Source organism: Castor canadensis, chromosome 11 (assembly GCF_047511655.1).
Source record: "Castor canadensis chromosome 11, mCasCan1.hap1v2, whole genome shotgun sequence".
Taxonomy (NCBI): Eukaryota; Metazoa; Chordata; class Mammalia; order Rodentia; family Castoridae; genus Castor; species Castor canadensis.
The window spans coordinates 102,546,615-102,564,785 of record NC_133396.1 but is presented as its reverse complement, the minus strand read 5'-3'; the positions used below and the strand labels follow the sequence as shown (position 1 = coordinate 102,564,785).

The window sequence follows — 18,171 nt, the reverse complement described above, 5'->3', positions numbered from 1 at the left end:
GTTGCTCAAACTGTTTCCGCCAGTTGAATCCATAAACCTGCGGATTGGATATCCCACCACATCCAAGGTGCTCTTCCGCTCATGACTTTGGAAATTCTCAGGCAGTGGATGCTTTCAACCAAATCTCTGTAGCGCTTCGAGAGCGCAAAAAACAGTGAAGCCACAGCAGTCTGGGCTGCTCGTGCACAGAATGGGCAATGACTGACACCTTGTACCTGGGTCATGCAGTTCTTGGTCCTAGCACCCCTGCTTGTGTTCACACACAGCGGTCTCCTTTCACCACCAGAGTTCAGGCTGCAGTACCCAATGTATTTGCCCTAGGTTTGCCTGTGCATCATGGCTCACACTTCTTACCAAGTAGAACTGTGTCCACAAACCTGAGTCCAAGTCATAATCTGTTTCTTAGGTCCACACTGACTCTTGGAGTGGTTGCTCATCTAGCCAGTGAAGGGGGAAGGAGGCCTTTGGGGTTTGGAGATATAAAAATTCAGGGTCTTCTGCTTTTCTCAGCCAAAAACTTTGACTGAAAGGCCTCTCCCAAAATGTTTCCCCTCTGTGGCAACTGTGAGCATGCTAGGAAGTGCAGGGTCCTCCTCTCTGGCATTGGCTTGCTCTACCAGCTGCAGATCTCCCATCTTAAGTTATATTTTTCCCAGACAGCCAAGTTGGGTACCCATGGAGCTCCTTTTAGCATTCTATGTTAGAGCCCATTGTTTCTTTTATGAATCTAAAGTTCAATTTTTATGGGTTTCGCTTGTTCTCCAACTCTGCTGTTTACGATTAGACTCCCTTATCTTTCTATACCATTCATGTCTCCCTGTAGCCATATACCTGATATTTTGTTTCAGATGTGTGGAGATGCATGAAAGTGTTGGGTGTCTCTAATCACTATCTTCCTGGGTGCATTTTATTTTAGGAGCTACCATACATGTGTTTGTATATGGAGATATGGTGATATAATTGTACATTGGATATATTGAATTTTAAAACACTATTAGTTTGTGTAAAAATGTATTCAATGAAATTTAAATGTAATGCCAATTTGCTATTTTACAACTCCCACTAAAATATATCTTTTATTTTTCTTTTTGACCTTCTTTGAAAAAATGCATATTTTAAGTTTTATTAGTATATATTAGTTGTACAGGGGGCTACATTGTGATATTTACATATGTGCTTACAATATATCTTTGTTAGATTTACCCCCTCCATCATTCTCCCTTTTTCCCCCTATTCCCCCTTCTTACAATAATTTCAATAGGTTTCATTCTTCCATTTTCATGTGTGAATACAAAATGCATCCACTATATTCACCTTCATTCAGCCTTTGCTTATGCCCACTCCCTCCCACTAGTACCCACTCCCAGAAAAGACCTCTTGTACCCTCCTGCCCTTCATTTTTTAAAAAAAAATTGTGTATTGATAGTCCAAGGGGGGTTCACCTTGGTACTTCATATATCTTGGTTCTTCTATATATCATGCTTTAATCAAATTAACCCTCCCCCCCATTACTTACTCTTTATCACCATGCTCCCCTAATATTCAACATCTTTCAGAAAAGTGCATTATATTATATTCATATGTAGATGGGTTGTTCCAATATTTTCATTTTCTATCCCTCTCCTGCTTCCTATAGTCCCATCAGACAGATTCACTAATCTAAAAACTAAAATTTTAATGTCAAATTACCCTTAAATCAAAATAGTGCTTTAAAAAATCCTCAGCTATCCATAACTAATATTTATTTTTGCTAAAACAAATCAGTTTTGCAATTTTATTGTGAAATATTTTATTTAATAGATAGGAACAGTGAGAAATTTTATTCACAAAATATTTAAGAAGCATCAGAGGATCTTTTTTTATTTAGATAGCTTTTAGAATAGCAGGGCTACTCAATTCTTTGAACTCTTTCCAAGTTATATACCACTAATAACCCAATTGTCTGTTATTGAAAGTTATCTTTAATAACCTATAATAATATAATTTTACTAATTCTTTTTTCTCAAAAACAATGTAGAATGTAATTGACTTGCAAAAATCATTTATTGGCTACTATTAATTTGTTTTTAGTTTCTTGCCTTTTCTCATTTTTCCTTTTTTTTCCATTCCTTGAATTTGAACTCAGGGCTTTGTGATTGCTATGCAGGCTCTTTGCCGCTTGAGCCACACCTCCAGCCAATTTTGCCCCAGTTATTTTGGAGATAACATTTCCCTTTTTGCTCAAGCTGTTCTGGACTGCATCCTCTTATTTTACACTTCCTTCCAGAACTGGAATGACAGATACACTTCACCATGCCCAGCTTTTTCAGTCAAGATGGTGTCTTGCAAACATTTTTGCTGGGCTCTCCTGAAAATTTGATCCTTCTGATCTCAACCTCTCACATATCTTGGAATGACAGGTGCATGCCACCATGACCAGATATTGGCTGAAGTGGGGTCCCTGACTGACCTTGAACTGCACTCCTACCAATCTTAGCCTCCAAGTAGCTAGGATTGCAAGTGTGAGCCATTGACACCCAGATAATTTTTTTTTTAGCTTCTGAAAATTTTATCATGACAAGTTTTCTAGTTGTTGTCAAATTTCTACTAATTATAATTACTCATCCACTCATCCATTGCTAGCAAACACTTTTGCTTAAGTGTATATGCTCAGAAGTTTGGAAACAACAGAAAAACTACTGCTTTCAATCATGTATGTCAATAGATTTTTGTGTTATGATTTTTTAACACTTTTTCATCACAAAATGAAAATAATAGTTGTGTTTATGATTGTCATGAAAAAGAATCATGACAAACCATAAAAATGAATATCCCATTTTCATTGTAAAACATCATCATAAGCCAAGGTAATTTCATAATATATACTTTTTTCCAAACTCCAAATATTCTTTCATTCTCTCTTCAATGTAAAACCATTCTCCAAGAAGACTTCACCAAACTCTTCAATCTTCAATTTGCAAAATTAAATCAGTATTTTTAAAAATGTGGTATTTTTTACATACAGCAAAATTCACAAATCATGGGTATAAAGCTTGAGTTAGATCAATGTATAAGCATAGGCAATAAAATCTGAATTCAAAATCTAGAAAAATTTCATCACCCCATATGTTCCTTCCTTATCTTTTCCAGTCAACGTCCAAAACACAACTGGTGAGCTGATTTCTAAACTCATTATAAAGGCTTTTTGTTTGGTAAACTTATAAGTTGGATCATATTCTTTATGCACTCGATTGAGGTTTTTTTTTTGATCAATAAAATACTTTCAAAATTTACCTATGTTTATCCCTTTTTATTACTAGGCATTATTTCATGGTATGAATATTCTATAATACGTTTATTTATTGACCTACTTATGGACATTTGAGCTGTTTGAAGATTTTCATTATTATGAATTAAGCACTAAAACTTGTTCCTATTAATCTTGGTATAGAAATGTAAATATTAAGTGTCTGTTTAGCATAATAGAAATTAGTATTTTTATAAAGTGATTTTATCATTTTGCTCTGTCATTCTGATCTTTGATGAATTTTTAATTTTCATAGTTTGATTTATTCATTTCTTATGATTTTGTACATTCTGACTAAAATATTTTCTAGTCAAGTTAGTGAAGGTATTCTCTTATGTCTTATCTTAGTTTATCTCTACTTTTGCTTTTAAATTTAGGTCTGTGCTGCATTTTGCAGAATTTGTCTATATAAACGGAGATGATGATTTTATTTATGTATTTACTTGTTTTGTATTGTTTTTGTCTTCCAAAATAAAGTTGTTTCAGTGCCACTTTCTAGAACAATTTTCTTTCTTCATTGAAGTGCACAAGTGCCTTTGTAAAAGTTAAATTAAATCTACGTGTAAATAACTATTTCGCAACTCTATTTTTTCTTCAACTTATTTACTGACCTTTCTGCCAACAGAACACTATTTTCATTATTTTTTATAATTTTTAATTTTCATTATTTTTTACTTTCTTTTTTTTCATTATTTTGTAACTCTAAAATCAGAATTTCAATTCTCTAAGTTTCTTTATTATTTTTTTCAGAAAGGAAATTCTTTCTTGGCTCATGGTTTCAGAGACTAGTTCATGGTCACTTGACTCCCTTGTTTCTGTTTTACAAGTGACACAGGGTTTCGTGGAGGGAATGTGTGGTAGAGCAGGTTCCTCATGATGGTTGCCAATCGCAGCCCCAGAGAAAGCCAGTGAGTTGATTTCTGTAGCCATCATAAAATGTTTTATTCTAAGCAAAAAGCTCTAAGTTTCTTTTCTTAAAATTTTCTTTGGTCCTTCGATTTCCTTATAGAATCTGGAATTACTTATCAATTTCTACAGCAAAGCCTGTTCAAATTTTAATGAATATATTGATACATTTGGGAATTCAGATGCTTTTACATGAATATTTATATTCATAAATATCATGTACAACACAGTTTGTTTAGGATTTCTTTATTTTTTATGTATTACATTTGTAGTTTTATGTGTAAAATACCACTTAAAACAGACTGAGAAAGAAATCAGGGAAACAATCCTATTTACAATATAGTTTCAATCTTCTTTTTAAATTTAATTGTGTTTCATTTTTTTAATGCTATTGAAATTGACATTTAAGAATTCCACTTCTTATTCTTTGTTACTGAGGTAAAGAATAATGATTAGATTGATATATTAACTATCTATCTATCTATTATAACCTGAGATCTTGCTAAATCCACTTATTAATTCTAGTGGCTTCTTTTGTATACTTAGTAAGATTTTCAAGGTGCTCAGTCATGTCATCTAAGAATGAATAATTTTTGTCATTCCTTTCAAATCATTATTACTTTTGTATCTTTTTCTTGCATTACTGGCTGGATTGACCTCTAGTACACAGCTGTATATAGTCAGTAAGAGTGAATACATTAGGGGAAAGGGAAATATTCTACAATGAAGCGTAATGTCAGCTTTAAGATTTTCATAGAAATTTTACCAAAAATATTGATTTTTAAAATACTTTTCTACAAACATTGAGGTGAAGAGATTAATATTTTATCATTTATTGTGTTAATGTGGTGAATTGCATTAATATATTTTCAAATAGTAAATATGTCTTTCATTCTTAGAATAAACCATATTTTTCATGTAATACTTTCGTATGTTGTTCTGATTTATTTTCAACATCCCTTCATGATAAAATCCTTGAAAAATTATATATGGAATGATCAGACATGAACAAAATTAATGCTATTTATGACAAAAGCATAACTGATGCATACGAAATGATGGAAAGCTGAAAGCATTTCCTTTAAGATCAAGAATAAGCTAGTGTCCACTCTCACCACTCTTTATAAATGTAGTACTAGAAACTTTAGCCAAAACAATTAGAAGGAAATATAAGAATGTAAATAGGAATGGAGGGAGTGAAATTATCTCTTCATATTATATGATTCTACACATGGAAAACTAAAGACTTCATCAAAAAACTGTTAGAGATAATAAACAAGTCCAAGAAAGTAGCAGGAGTTAAAGGCAACATACACAAATCAGTACTTTTCTCTACACCAATAATGAATTTGCTGAGAAAGAAATCTTGAATAGGCTTGGTGTGGTGGTGCATGCCTATAATCCCAGGATTTGGGAGCCTGAACCAGAAGATGGTGAGATCCAGGCTAGTTTGGGCTACACTGTGAAACTCTGTCTCAAAAAGGCACAAAAAGAATCTTAAAATTTTTGCCATTGACAATAGTGTCAAACTACTTAGGAATAAACTTAAATATGGAGGTAAAAGAACTGTACAATGAAAAATTTGAAGACATTGAAGAGAGATTAACAAAATGGCAGATTGACAGTAGCCACTATGTCCCCAAGCCTTCACAAACTTAACAGAAAACCTTCAATTCGTGGCTGCAAGGATATGTGGTCAAGTTAGTTTGCTAAAAAAAAAAGAGGGTGCCAATGTAAGGAGAGACCATAGCTAGAGGGGCCAACCTCTACAAAGCCTTTAAAAGTGAAAATTCACCACAGGTGTACAGTCACCAACAGGGACCTGTTCCATCTTGTACCACCACCACTGGCAAAGTTTTGTTGGTGTTTTCTTTTTTATTTCCACTGTCCAGACCTGAGTTACCTCCTGCTCACAAGGACTACCTGGCATGCTAGATACTGACTTGCAGGGCTAAGGGACTTGCCAGAGACCAGGTATGTAAATACCTGGTTTGTTATTCCAGTGATGAATTTGTTACTACTAAATTATACCTACAAATGACCAATAAATTCATGAAGAATATTCATCATCCTTAGCATAAAGGAAATGCAAATCAAAAAAACAAATTAAGATTTCACCTCACTCCAGTCAGAATGGCTATCATCAAGAACACAAAAAACAACAAATGTCGGTGAGGTTGTGGGGAAAAGGAACCCTATACACTGCTATTGGGAATATAAATTAGTACAACCAGTATGGAAACAAGTATGGAGATTCCTCAAAAAAAAAAAAAAAAACACAAACAAAACTAGAAACACAACTATCATACTATCCATATATTCAAAGAAATGTAACTCAGGATACAATAAAGACAATTGCATACCCATGTTTATTGTAACACTATTCACAACAGCTAAGGTATGGGTACATTCCAGATTTCCTACAACCTATGAATGGATAATTTTTCAGCCATAAAGAAGAACGAAATTATGTCATTTGCAGATAAATGAAAGGGAATCATCATGTTGAGTGTAGTAAGCTGGGTTCGGAAAGACAGAGGTCACATATTGACTCTCATATGTGGAAGATAGATCAAGATAATGGCATAATTTGAGGAGACTAGGGGGAGGAGAGAGAGGAAAAGAGAATAACAGAATAATAGAAAGTCAGTAATATTGAAATACATCACCTCTGTGTAGGAAGAAGGCACAACAAAGCGTATTAAAAGCCTTTAAATCATAGGGGGCAAGAGAAGGTAAGGAAAAGTATTAAATGGGATTAGGCTGATTAAAGTACAATATATGCACAGATGAAATACCATGGCAAAAACCCTTTGAACAATTATATACAGTTAAACAAAGAAGGACAGGAATGAAAAACAAGTCCTGTTATAGGGAGGGAGAATGGGGAAGGTAAGGGAGAGTGAATGTGTTAGATATACCTTTTATATTTGTATAAAGATAGAACATTGAAACCTGTTGGAATCATTTTAAGCAGCAGGGAGGAAGATGAGAAAGAATGATGGTGGGAATGAACCTAACCTAGTTACATTATAAGCATATATAAAAATGTCAGCAGTATTGGTACTCCAGAGGCAGAGATTGGGAGTACTGTGGCTCAAGGCAATCCCAGGCGAAAAATGAGTGATACCTCATCTCAACAAATAAGCAGGACATGGGTTACAACTGTAATCCCAGCTATGTGGAGGGTTAGGTAGGAGAATTTTGATCCAAAGCTGGCCCAGGGAAAAACTCGAGATCCTATCCAGAAAATAATTAGAGCAAAACAGGTCCAGAGGCATGACTCAAATGGTAGAGTGCCTGCCTAGCAAGTGTGAGGTCTGAGTTCAAATGCCAGTACCATTAAAATAATAATTTTAACAAGGTGTTGGCAGATTTATGTAAGTGGGCTATGCCATTGCATATTTTTTATATTTTACTGGAAATAGCTTAATACTGAGTTTAAAATGTTAAAATGCCTACTGTAAACCCACAAGCAAGATAATAGTGCAAGGAAGATAGTTATAAAGACAGTATATTTACCAATGGATTACTTGTTTTCACATCTTACTCATCTTTTGAGTCTTTGTAACTGATGCAGTGTAGTAAGTTGCAAGCTTCAAAAGAAATTCAACATGTGAAAATAATTAATGTAATATTTAGCCCATTATTGATATGCAAATTATTGCTTGAACAGAGACCTTAGCATTTCTTTGTTCACATCCCCTTTTCTGCTTTTCCCAAAAGGACACTCCCAACTAATGACAAGAAGCACAATTAAGCATGCTTCCTGAAGCAGCACCCACTGGGATGGGATCCTCAGAGAGAGAAAAGCTGTTCGGAAGAAAGCAGACATTATTCACCACCTAGGAAAGGAGGTGTGGAAGGAAGTGTACTGGTATAATTGGGAGACATCACTGCTCAGAACAAGAGTTCTGTGATGGACCTCAGGTGTTTCTCCTGCAGCACTGCCTGCTGAGAAGCAGTGTAGTGCATGACTGTTGGAGGCAAGAATTCCTCTCACTGTGATCCCTTCAAGTGAGTGGAGATGTCCCTCTTGCCTAATCGCTCCCATGCTTTGGTTCATAGCAAAATTTGGGGGAAAGGCAGCAGAGCCTGGTGGCTGATATTTGTGCTGAGGGGTGTCTGATACACAACCTACCTAGAGACTTGTTCTTTCTTCAGTGTTTGGCATAGGCTTAACATGAGAAAGGGAGGGATCTACCCTACTTTGCCCAAAAAATTTGGAAAGGGTAAAATGGTTTGGGGAGGAATCTTACAGGTACAGTCAATTAATGTAGAGCAAGGTGTTTCCTAATTTTTACTTGTGTTAGTAAGTGTGCCACAGTATCTGATAAGAGTAATCATTGTATGGGGAAAATGATATTACATTAGAACTCACCAAACTTGTTCTGTGTAATTTCAAGAAAGCAACTTCACCTCTTTGGGCTTTTGTTGCCTGATGTACAAAATATTCATGAAGCTCTCCATCTCCACTCTACATTCTCATAGATAATATCTGTGTCTAAAGTATATTCTTACTTATAAAGTCTGTATGAATGTATAAGTGGTACATATATCTTCAAATTTTTATGTGTCTCAATATGTATTTTTGTATGAAAAGGCATGGGTAATATATTTGTGGATATGGCAATTATTAGGAAACATGCAATGTATAGTTCTGAATGTGTGAAATGTGCATGATTGCATGTGAGTCCTTTGCCTGTATACATGTGCTTATGTGAAAGCACATGCACATGGATATGTGTGATGATAGTTTATCTCTATAAATGTATATACATGTGTGTGAGAGTGGATCCATAAATATTTGTGCTTGATGTGACAAATGTCTTTCTGAAGTTTGACTGCAGCCTAAATCAAATGTTCCTTTTCAAGTCACAACAGGTACAAAGAAAAGAGAATCCATCTCATCTACTTTTTGGAGAAGCTAGGTCTACTGGCATGGTGGAAGGAATCAACAAAATTATCAGGAATATCACTTAGAATGGTACAGACCAATGTAACCTGGTGGAAGGGCTTTGTGTTTCTGGGCTTCTCCAGCTTTGGGGAGATGCAACTCCTGCTCTTTGTCTTGTTCCTCTCTCTGTATCTCATCACCCTGACCTGCAATGTCTTCATTATCATAGTTATCAGGCTAGATAGTCATCTACACACTCCCATGTACCTCTTCCTCTCCTTCCTCTCCTTCTCTGAGACCTGCTACACTTTGGGCATCATTCCTAGGATGCTCGCTGGCCTGGTTATGGGGGGCCAGGCTATCTCCTATGTGGGTTGTGCTGCCCAGATGTTTTTCTCTGCTTCATGGGCTTGTTCCAATTGTTTCCTTTTGTCTGTCATGGGCTTTGATAGATATGTGGCCATCTGTGTCCCACTGCACTATGTCAGTCTCATGAATCCCACTCTCTGTGCCCAGCTTGTTGGTGCCTCCTTCCTAAGTGGATACCTCTTCGGATTGGGAATGACACTGGTCATTTTCCACCTCTCATTCTGCAGCTCCTATGAGATCCAACACTTTTTTTGTGACACACCACCAGTGCTAAGCATTGCCTGTGGTGATACAAGACTAAGTGAAATTGGGATCCTCGTCCTTAGCCTGTTGGTCCTCTTGGTGTCCTTCTTTTTCATCACCATCTCCTATGCCTGCATTCTGGCAGCAATCCTTAGGATCCCCTCTGCTGAGGGGCGAAAGAAAGCTTTCTCTACTTGTGCTTCACACCTCACTGTGGTCATTATTCATTATGGCTGTGCCTCTTTCATGTACTTGAGGCCCAAAGTCACCTACTGTCTTGAGCGGGATCAGCTTATTTCTGTCACCTACACTGTGGTAACCCCTCTCCTCAATCCCATTGTTTATAGTCTAAGGAATCGGGCTGTGCAGACATCTCTGAGAAATGCTTTTACAGGGAGTTTACTGAGTAAAGGATGAAGACTAGACCAAAAAGACACTACTCTGTGCAGGCTGGTCATAAACCAGACCCGGTTCAATAGGCCAAGAATTACATGTGGCGGGCAAAGCTGCCCTGCTCACAAACTTTTGGAAGAGCCCCATCCAGCTCTTCCCTTCCTCCTATGCTGTTTGGGAATGCAGAAGCAGGAATTACTGCTCTGCTTATGATGCTCAATGCACAGTGAGCTAAAAAATCAGAATTTTCACTTTTAGCCTCATAGATGTCACCCCTAGTTATTGAAACCCATTAAGAAATAAGAATTTTCTTAGCTCATTAAGATCATTTTAAATTTTCCAACTGAGCTGAACTAAATGAGGGCAGTTTGGCATGTTCAAGGAAGAGCTGGCAGCAATCTTATCAGGGACACTGCAGAGAATTCTAAAATATTTACATAATTGGAATATTTGACCTATAATGTTGTTTCAAGATCTGAAATTCAGTGAATAACACTTTGGCAGATTAGCTCAATGCCTTGCTAAAAGCAAATACAGGCTTTTCTCTGCCATTGAGTGTCTTTTGTCTTTTTATATACTAGAATTTTTCTATCTCTAATTCATTATTACTTTACATTCCTTATTTTAATTGGAATCTAAGTTGAGTACATTGTATTACAGGAAAATGCATTTATTTCATATTTTCCTTGATAATTACTGATGATCTCTGGTATCAAGAACTCTCCTCAGTCCCCAACCTGGCTATTATACTTTTGAATCTGTTGTAGAACTCCTATTCAGCCTATTCTACTCTCTGCCTACACATTGCTTCATACATGGTGCCAGATATTATTAGGGGTAAGTAAAAGTGTAGTGAACTCCCATAGCTCTCAGGTAGGAATTTGAATGCAACCTCTTCAACTTATAAACTGTATAGTACTGGATAAATTGCTTAACCATGTTCAGCTTCAAAGTCCTCATCTATAAAATGTTTCTAACCTCATAGTTTTGGGTTGATGACTAAACAGCATCATATATATTAAGAATTTAGCACAATACTTGGGCTATAATAATTGTTCACTAACTGTTAGTTTCTACTATTAATAATGTGTTATGAAAAGTGGTATTGGTTTTAGTACAGAAAAAAGGTTACTCTAAGGTGAAAATCAGAGAAAGCTTCATGTTCAAGATAGTTCTTGAACTTTTCCTAAAAAGATGGGTAGAATTTTGACAGCATTGACTGGTGATATTCATAGAAGAAACAGAGTTACCAAAGGCTGGGTGTAATACAATACAACCTTCTTTTAGAATATGTTGATTTCTCCAGAGGAGCTGGAAAATGCCTCAAATTGATGCTGGGAAGTTTGCTTAGGTCGAGATTTCTTCACTGGAGTGGGCAGCAGTGTAAATATCTTGCTTCAGAAATAATCCTTTTAGCAGTGGAAGATAAGATAGAGTAAATCTTTGAGCACAGAGTAGGTTGGCATCTGTGAAATGATTCAAGAAATTCAATCCGTAAGTGAGGAGGAGGATGGATTTTCACAGGGAGAAACAGAGGCAAGGGGACAAATAAGAAACCCATTGCCATCATTCTAAAGAAAGACAGAGGTCTGAATATGGATGGCAATATTGGAAACAAAAAAAATCACAAACATTAGCAATTTTGAAAAGGTAGGATCCAGATCTACAGGATTTACCAATGAGATAAAAGTAGGAAATGCTTAAGATGAAGGAAGAACTTAGTCCGAGATGATAGTTTTTCAAGATAAAAATCCATAGTTTTCATGCTCTAACTATACCTTGTAGTTACAATTTGGTGGAAATTAAATGTGGGAGGAAGAAAGCCACATGTCAGAGAAGAGAACAGGCTATGGTGAAGTAGGTTAGTTACTCAGATGGCATTAAGGACCTAGGTCAAAAGAGAAAGGCCATCTAATCTTGGATCCTTTTCACTATAGGCTGGATGCCATCTCCCATTGCACTGAGGCTATTTAATTAAGTTCAGTTCCACAACCCATCCAGTTTACCCAGAATAACAGTCCCTAAAAGCACCCTGACCAATGGTAGGTAAGGATGTTCTAAGAATTGCTAGGAAATGTTTATAGGTCTGTCTAACTTGCACTTGTAATACTCAAGTATGAAAGGCTGTACAACTATTTGGGGGGTATTTCAGAGTACATATTCCTGAGCTCCATCTTTATGGGTATTGACACAATTGGTTGAGGATGGAGACAACAGAGTTAGGCTACAAAATCTCCCCAGGTGATTTAAATTCTCTATGTTAATTAAGGGTTCACAAAAAAAGGAGTGTTCTATTTGGAGTGAAGTAATTAAATCAAGGATGTAGCCATAGGGCTTGGGCTAAGGAGCAGGATCTAATCTGTAAGTTTTAAAGAAGATAATCAGCAAAGGTAAGGCAAGGATTCTAACATAAAGCAAGTAGATAGAAGGTCGAGAAGAAATAAATATTAATTAGAAGGAACTTAATTATTGGATTAAGAAAGATATTTAAAACAGATTCTAATTGTTATATTATACATTGAATATAGTCCCTACTAAATTACATGTTGATTCCAATATTGATTTCTTTTGCTTGAGTGTAGTGAACAGGTGATCACAATTGCATTTCAGAAGGAACTGAATGCATCTCTGACTACTGTTGTTTATTTTTGTTGGGACTGGAATTCGAACTCAGGGCTTCATGATTGCAAAACAGGTGCTGCAACACTTAAGACACAATCCAATCCATTTTGCTCTGATTATTTTGGAGATGGGGGGTCTTAAGAACTGTTTGCACAGACTGTTTTTGAATTATTTCCTGAATAATCCTGTCTGATTATTTCCAACACAAAGTTTTAGAATGTCCATACTTGTGTGATACTAGGTAATAGTGTTTTTTGATGATCAACTGACTATACTGTTTTCTACTTGTAAGCAATTTAGACATTTGTGAACATTCATTTTTAGAGTACATTCTGATTGTTATATCATAGTATTTGATCGCTTATGCAAAAGTCAGCAAAATGTTATTGTGACAAAGGTAATTTTTTGGTTGTAAACAAAATTCTTTTTAAAATTATTTATTTATTTATTTTTATTCATTTATTCACATGTGCATACATTGTTTGGGTAATTCCCCCCACACACACACCTTTTTCTCCCCTCCCCCCTTCACTTCCAGGTAGAACCTGTTCTGCCTTTATCTCTAATTGTTTTTGAAGAGAAGACATAAGCATAATAAGAAAGACAAAGCATTTTTGCTAGTTAACAAAATTCTTTTAAATGGTTCTTGTGACAGGATATTCCCTTAGACCAAAGGAGGATTAATTTCCATGCAAAGGAAGGAACAGAGATTTAAGATGGTAATCAAGGTATAGTATTCATGGATTAGGAGGTGGGGGCTGTGTACAGGACACTGGCAATTTTACACAAGGCAAAGTGACCTAAGAATTCTCACCAATAAAATGCACTATCACTTTTGATAACTCAAGTCCAAATATTAGCATTTGAATCTGCTCAGACCAAACTTGTTTTGAAGATTCTTAGAGACAGTACCACCTTCTCTTGTTTTTTACTTAATTTATAATTTTATAAACTATTCTACTGAGTCCTACTCTAACAGTAGGTAGAAGCAAATAAGCACAAATATTATTTTCATCCCATTAAAATTTAAGAAGGAATTCAGGGTCTTAGGGGACAAGAAGGAGCCCTGCTATGTGGGAATTTTGTCATTCTGAGAGTAAAAACATCTACTATAATGGTAAAGAATGAAAAGGGGGAAGAGTTAAAAAGAAAACTGAAAACAGGAAGATTTAAGAAAAAAACAGGTGTCATGCTGATCTCTCTATGTCTATATTTCACAAACTAAAACATTGAGGTTCCTCAGAATATCAAATATCCTCATTTCCAAATATAAGAATTTAACCACATTCCAAAGCTAAAAATAAATTGTAAGTTATCTTGGATATTATTCATACTTTTTATGGCCCTTTTTTTATAATATAATTAGCTGCTCACATTTAGGTAATAGTATGTTTCCCAGAAACACAGAAGCTCAATGGGGTCAGAAACATTTTAGTTAATAGTTCCTGTTTAAAAAGAGATGCTTTATTTTATAATCAGACACAATAAAGTACATTTTTATGTAGAACATAAAAAAATAGAAAATAAAGACCTTGGCATTCCTCGGTAATGACTAGTTCCATACAAATAAACACATTGCCTCCTCTTTTCCAACTCTGTTAGTCCCTCATGCTCCACTCGAAGCTTGATAGATTTTACATCCTGAAATAAACATTATACACACACACACACACACACACACACACACACACACACACACACATGACCATTTTTCATCCTCCACACTTCCCCATCCTCTCAACCCCAATACTTTCCCAACACACCAAGATTTTCTACAATTCCCAAATATCTGCTTGTCAGTTGCCAAAGTAGGAATTGGTGAAGCCAACATAATCATAGCCAGCAGGATGGCCTCGGCCCCGTGGGTCCATATATTGCTGCATATGTACGGTACAGAATGATACTTGTTCTGGGGTTAGAGCCTGAAAAATAGAAGAAAGAGAAAGATACAGTTATAAAGACTCAAAATAGGTGATTCTTTGTGGTTTCTGACATGCTGTACATGTAGGAGGTAGAGAGTCTCTGGAAGAAAAAACAAGCCTTGTTCCTATCACACTCTGTTCTCATAAATTTATGATTTCCAATGAATAAGACCAATCCATATTTTCAACTTAGCTCTTTCTTGAATTAAAGAGCTCATTCATTTTGAATATACTAAATTCTGTATTCTTTAAATTCAGCTTATTAAAAAGGAGTGATAGGAAGCAACTCTAAAAAACTGAATTACTGGTTTTGAATTGTCTTTGACAGTCAGAGATACACTATAGGTATTTGAGCTGGATCCATACAAAAGAAAGACCAAAACAAATGGCATCTTGTGAAAGGAGAGGTCTGAGGGGAAAATGAGTAGGATGGTAGAGGTTTTTGAAATAGGCAGCCAAGACTAAGATGACCAAAATCCGGATGATGAGAGCATAATAAAAGAAGCAACTAGAATCTGACCTGCTTCATGTCCTCTTTGGTAATATAAGCCTTTCCCTCTGCTAGGGCTTGGAAAGCACTTTCTATGTCATCACTGGTCTTGATGTTCTCCGATTCCTTATCAATTAGAAATGATGTATAGTCCTCCAGAGAGACATAGCCCTTCCTGTGGGAAAAGTGAAACAGGATCTCAAGTCAGAGAAGTAGGCGGTCCCCTTCATTCTAACCTGTGTCTTGGAGTCAGAAGGAAGGCAGATTCTCCCTATTCCTCATTCAAATAAGTGGTCTGAGACTATGGCTATGCTCTGCATTCTGACACCCTCCTCACCTTCTTATAGTCAAATACTGTTTCCTAAACTTCAGACCATTTATACTTGTGTCATTCAGCTTCATTCTCTTTGCAAAGTTTTAGAATTTCTCATGTTATGTAATTCTCAGACTTATATTGTCTTTACTATTAGACAGCATTACTCCCTAACAATAACTTGATCCGTGCATGACTCTACTACAACCCCACAAGCACACACAACTTCACACGCAAGTGTTGGCCTTTGAATCACCCACATCTCCTTAAAATCTCACATACATGAAAGGATTCTTCTCTTAAGTCTCACCTTCAGAGCAAGTTGATATTCATAGATCTAATATGAGTCATGAATTGGGAAAACTGAAGAGCTAGGATCTGAGTTGGAGTTAGTACCATTTATCTCTAAGCTAATTTCAAAGGAGCACTGAGAGCTGCCCAATTCATTTATGTTTGTCTGTATTTCTCTATTTTCAAATGAGTTTTTTTCATGTTTTATGGACAATTTTGCTGTCTGTTCTACTCTCTCCAATCTCTAATACCATGCTAGTGTGACCCGTGGTCCTCCACTTACCTCCCTGGATCCACAGCATCCAGAAACTTCTGAAACCTGGGCTCAGGTTCATCATCCTCTACCATGGGTAAATAGTAATTGAGTCCTCTCAGGCAGGACCGGAACTCTTTGTGAGTCAAGCGCCCTGTCAAGTTCTCATCAAAGTGTCTAAAGAATAAAAGCATTTTTATCAAATTCAAAAGAGAACCAGATTAGAACAGAAAATAATAGGTCTTTGTTGTATCAACCAAAGTGTTATTAACACGTCATGTCAATATGGTTGTCATAGAATTGTCTCTATCTGTATCTTATATCTATATTTCTATTTTTTAACCTCTTTAAACCTGAGGATAGAGAAAAAAGCATAAAACATTGAGCTTGAAAGAGAATTATTTTTCAAAGTTCAAGAATCTCACAGACTAAAGCTAATTAACATATCTAGATCTTTAGTTAAAATCTCATCAAACCACATGGAGGGAGAAAAGTATTAGTTATTTGTAAATTTACTCTGACTGGTATAGAAAACAAAGAACCAGTAAACTGTGAAGTTATACTCACTTATAGGTTGTGCTAAACTCCTTTAGTGTCTCCTCACTCACACCTATGGTGTCCCTGAAAAGTATAAATAAAGCCATGAAACAAGATAGAAAACAGCAAATGACATGTTATATGAAAGAGAGGAATTACTACTACTGCTGCTACTACTACTACTACTACTGCTATTATTATTATTAGCATATTAGCATATTAGAGCTCAGGGCCTTGTATTTGCTGGACAAGAACTCTGCCATTTGAGCCTTACCTCCAGCCCAAGAGGAATTTTAATGGACAATATGCTACTTGAATCATCTAGTTCAGAGATTGGCAAACTATGCTTCACGAAACAAATCCAACCTGCCATCTGTTTTCACATAGTCCATGAATCAGGAACGTTTTTAAATTTCATTTGATCGAATGTAATCACAAGAATATTTTATGGAACACAAAATTGTATGAAATTCAAATTTTAGTGTCCAGAAATAAAATTTTATTGGGGTACAGCCATGATTCCATGTCTGAATTATTTATAGCTTCATTTTCACTATATTAGCAGAGTTGAAAAGTTATAATGGAAATTATATAACTCACAAACACTAAATTATTTATAACAAGGTCCTATACAGAAAATGTTTGCCAACCCCTGATCTAGATAAAAATATTGCCAAAAAACTATTGAGATCTAACGCTTCTTTGATATAATTTGCTTACCTAGGAAAACTAATTTCTGTCTTGACCTGTATTAATCCATACTTTGAATATTTCTTACACCCTAGATACTATATCTGGAGTAGAATTTTACAAAAGGAAATTCTTTCTGAAAAGAACACGTAAGATGGTAAGGGGACTCTGAGAAACAGATGGAAGGGTCACTTGTCCAGGCAGATGATGAATGCAGTCATGGGGAGGGCATGTCTCTCATTTCCCAATAAATCTGAGTATAATGAGAAACAGCACATCTGTGGGGAAGTAGTGAAGAGAGAATATATTTGCTTTGCTTTGAAAGTGAGTGTACTATCTCTAGAACAGTTCCCTATATGAGTACCGTAAACTCTAGCCCTTAGTTAGGTTCCTAACAACCAATATTGGCTATAAATCCTCAGTACTTGGCCTGGATCTGCTGTTCCAGGTTGTGTTGCATCCTCATTCCTAACTGATGAAGCTGGTCCCACTGCTGAGCTAATCCAATGGTGCTGTATTTGATGTCAAGGATCAGCGCCTCTTCCATGTTGTCCCCCAGGTCCTCAATCTTTGTCAGCTGACGCTTCATTGCCTGTATCTCCTTCTGCTTCCTCTAGGAACAGACAGAGAAGAAGAGAAACAGTCAGTTAGGCCACCAGCTCCAAACCTAGGGATGGGAGAGAAAAGAAATGAGTTTGGGTTTTCCTTAAATTGCTCCTTTTCAATTATTTTCAGGAAACTTCTTGCCCTCTATGAACAAGGAATAACTGAGGAAAGTATTTTCACTTCTATAGCCCTCTTTTATTAAACAGTGGGAAGTTTAGGTGAGAAGACTCTTGTAACTCTGGTACTTTTCAAAATATAAAACTAAGAGTTAACAGTTATATACCACAAGAACAGAATCTCTAAGACTCAGGTACCACCAGCTCACAGGGATGAAAATGTAAATTATCATCAAA

At 36.1% G+C, this 18,171-nt stretch overlaps 2 protein-coding genes across 2 annotated transcripts in view; one reads left to right on the top strand and one right to left on the bottom strand.

The window, feature by feature from the left end:
- Positions 1 to 9,176: 9,176 nt before the first annotated feature.
- Or10z1 (olfactory receptor family 10 subfamily Z member 1) lies at positions 9,177 to 10,118 on the top strand. The gene has a single exon (XM_020185922.1). The coding sequence runs from the start codon at positions 9,177 to 9,179 to the stop codon at positions 10,116 to 10,118; it is 942 nt and encodes a 313-aa protein (XP_020041511.1).
- Positions 10,119 to 13,175: 3,057 nt separating this feature from the next.
- The window catches only part of Spta1 (spectrin alpha, erythrocytic 1), a 63,509-nt gene continuing 58,513 nt past the window's right edge, over positions 13,176 to 18,171 (bottom strand). The window contains exons 48-52 of the mRNA XM_074047748.1: positions 17,638 to 17,825; positions 16,553 to 16,606; positions 16,016 to 16,162; positions 15,159 to 15,303; positions 13,176 to 14,638 (exon numbers count right to left, since the gene is read on the bottom strand). Of these exons, the coding sequence (XP_073903849.1) occupies positions 14,513 to 14,638; positions 15,159 to 15,303; positions 16,016 to 16,162; positions 16,553 to 16,606; positions 17,638 to 17,825 (660 nt within the window). The 3' untranslated portion in view covers positions 13,176 to 14,512. The remainder of the gene's footprint in view (positions 14,639 to 15,158; positions 15,304 to 16,015; positions 16,163 to 16,552; positions 16,607 to 17,637; positions 17,826 to 18,171) is intronic.

What these genes read in the sequence shown, in the direction of transcription:
- Or10z1 (XM_020185922.1), top strand. Translation starts at nt 9,177, where the DNA reads ATGGTACAGACCAATGTAACCTGGTGGAAGGGCTTTGTGTTTCTGGGC.